This window comes from Centruroides sculpturatus, unplaced genomic scaffold (genome assembly GCF_000671375.1).
Source record: "Centruroides sculpturatus isolate CEXI.00-Female unplaced genomic scaffold, Cexi_2.0 scaffold1542, whole genome shotgun sequence".
Classification (NCBI taxonomy): Eukaryota; Metazoa; Arthropoda; class Arachnida; order Scorpiones; family Buthidae; genus Centruroides; species Centruroides sculpturatus.
Window position 1 is genome coordinate 160,022 of NW_019386062.1, and position 2,070 is coordinate 162,091.

At 32.4% G+C, this 2,070-nt stretch overlaps 1 protein-coding gene across 1 annotated transcript; it reads left to right on the top strand.

The window, feature by feature from the left end:
• The first annotated feature begins 679 nt into the window (after positions 1-679).
• LOC111613385 (venom protein 302-like) lies at positions 680-1,743 on the top strand. Its single transcript, XM_023354730.1, has 3 exons — positions 680-802; positions 880-1,009; positions 1,525-1,743. The coding sequence occupies exons 1-3, from the start codon at positions 705-707 to the stop codon at positions 1,672-1,674; spliced, it is 378 nt and encodes a 125-aa protein (XP_023210498.1). The 5' UTR covers positions 680-704; the 3' UTR covers positions 1,675-1,743.
• Positions 1,744-2,070: the final 327 nt, after the last annotated feature.

Consider the following 2,070-nt stretch of genomic DNA (forward strand, 5'->3'; position numbering starts at 1 on the left):
GCTTCAATCTTTGGCTATATTTTGGGCTACTCAAATATTTTACGTTTTTGATACTAAATTAACATCTGAAGTATAATTTTTTATTATTTTTATATTTTTCAATATATTTATTTTGTTTGTACAAAATAAAAAAATAACTTTTAACGATACAATAGTCTTTGTTAGGCTTAACATCGACGAAAATTCAACGCGAAGCGACATGCAACGGAGAAAAATTTCAACATTGGATACGTTAAACTATTTTTTCGTACATAAATCGGTTATCCGAAATATCAGTTATACGAACAACCCCAGTCCCCAATTGATTCGGAAAATCGATGCTCTACTGTAATTCATTTTCGTCGTTTGTAGTTCTTACATTATTTCTGAATTGTGTGTTAGTGCATTAAAAAGTGATATTTCTGTGCATCTTTCGTTTTGTTGCTGGATGCTTCTCAAATTCCACAGACTGGACAATATGGAGTAGAGAGAATTGGCCATCTGCAGAGAAACAAATTACAGATATAGTAACAGAAATTTCGCCTTTTTTAGTACTCTAAATGTAATAAATTAATAAGCTTTTTTTCCTTCTTCACTTATTACATTTAAAATGGAAATTGGACTATAAATTATTTTTTCTTGCATCCTACTGAAATTTAAAATTTAAAAAAAAAAATGCCTATCTGGATTTTTATAACAGGAAATCCAATTAGAAGAGAAACAGGATGTTAACAGAGATAAATGTAACTTTTGCAAGTTTTCTTCACTTAACAGTTGAAATTAAAATGTTGCGCTTTGTAATTTTACTCTCCTTGATAGGAAGGTAAGCCCATTTAAATATTTACACCATATTTTATATATAAACTTATAAAAATTACCTAAAGATGAATTTCTTTCTAGTCTGTACGCTCTGTCATGTCCTTGCTGGGAATGGACAGAAAAGCAATTAAAGGAATATTGTCCAGACATTTCGACATGTCCTCTTGGTTTAACTCTCGATTCTTGTGGATGCTGCCAAGAATGTGAAAAGGTAAATATTATACCTTATGTGCGGATCCTGACTGCGTATTAGTGTTTGGGAAGTATCGAGTAGACTAACTTAAAAATGTTTCTCGTGCTTTTTAATCAATAGGGAAAGCAAATAAGGGTTTGAGATCTTAAAAAATATCTTGTTTTTAAATTGAGGGCTCAGCAATAAAATTCTAAACCCCAAAGGTATGTGCCGTTGTACAGAGTAAGTATTATATACACAAACGTTCTGGGATTTTTCGTATAGATTCGTAAACTTATATATGGACCAGATAGTTAAATCATAAAGTTTTATCTTATCGAAAGATCCTTCAATCCTTTATTAAAATACTATTTGGATCTTTATAAATTGTCATAATTCCTTGTTCATTCCTCATTCTTGTTGACTGATCCTACTTCTAGTCGAATCTAGCAATTGAAAAAATTGGAATTAGACTGACAATTATGCCAATTTTCCAGCACTAAAAAATGAAATCGTATACTAATTCTGATCTGAAACGTAATTACATTTTTCAGGCCTTAGGTGAAGTGTGCGGAGGACCTTGGTTTACTTCAGGAAAATGCGGAGCCGGATTTAGATGCCAAACTGACGACGGAAACGAAGTAAGTGACGAAGATTACCCGGGTACTTTGGACAGTGGTACTTGTGTTAGAGACACCGACTAGGCGTAAATCTTTGAAATTGGAGAATATCTGATCTTACGATGAGTAAAATACGAAATATGTACTTAAAAATGAAATTAAATTGAATATTATAATCATTTAAATTGTTTTAGATATAATTTTGTAAGTTTACAGAAGACCGGACCTTGCTGATCGCGTATTTGATGATCGGGCGATACACGTTACTCTAAAATTCAGGGGTCGAAGTCTTAAATACTTTCGATAATTCCGAAGGATCGATATCTAACAGCAATAGAATGCTTACGTTGTATATGCGATGTCATGTCGTGCATGAATGTTACCGGATGTTAGCTTCTTACGCACTTACGTGTGGTTTGCTGTTTTTTAAGTTCGTATTGCATACCAAACCGTATTATAGAAAGTAATAAAAGAGCTCGA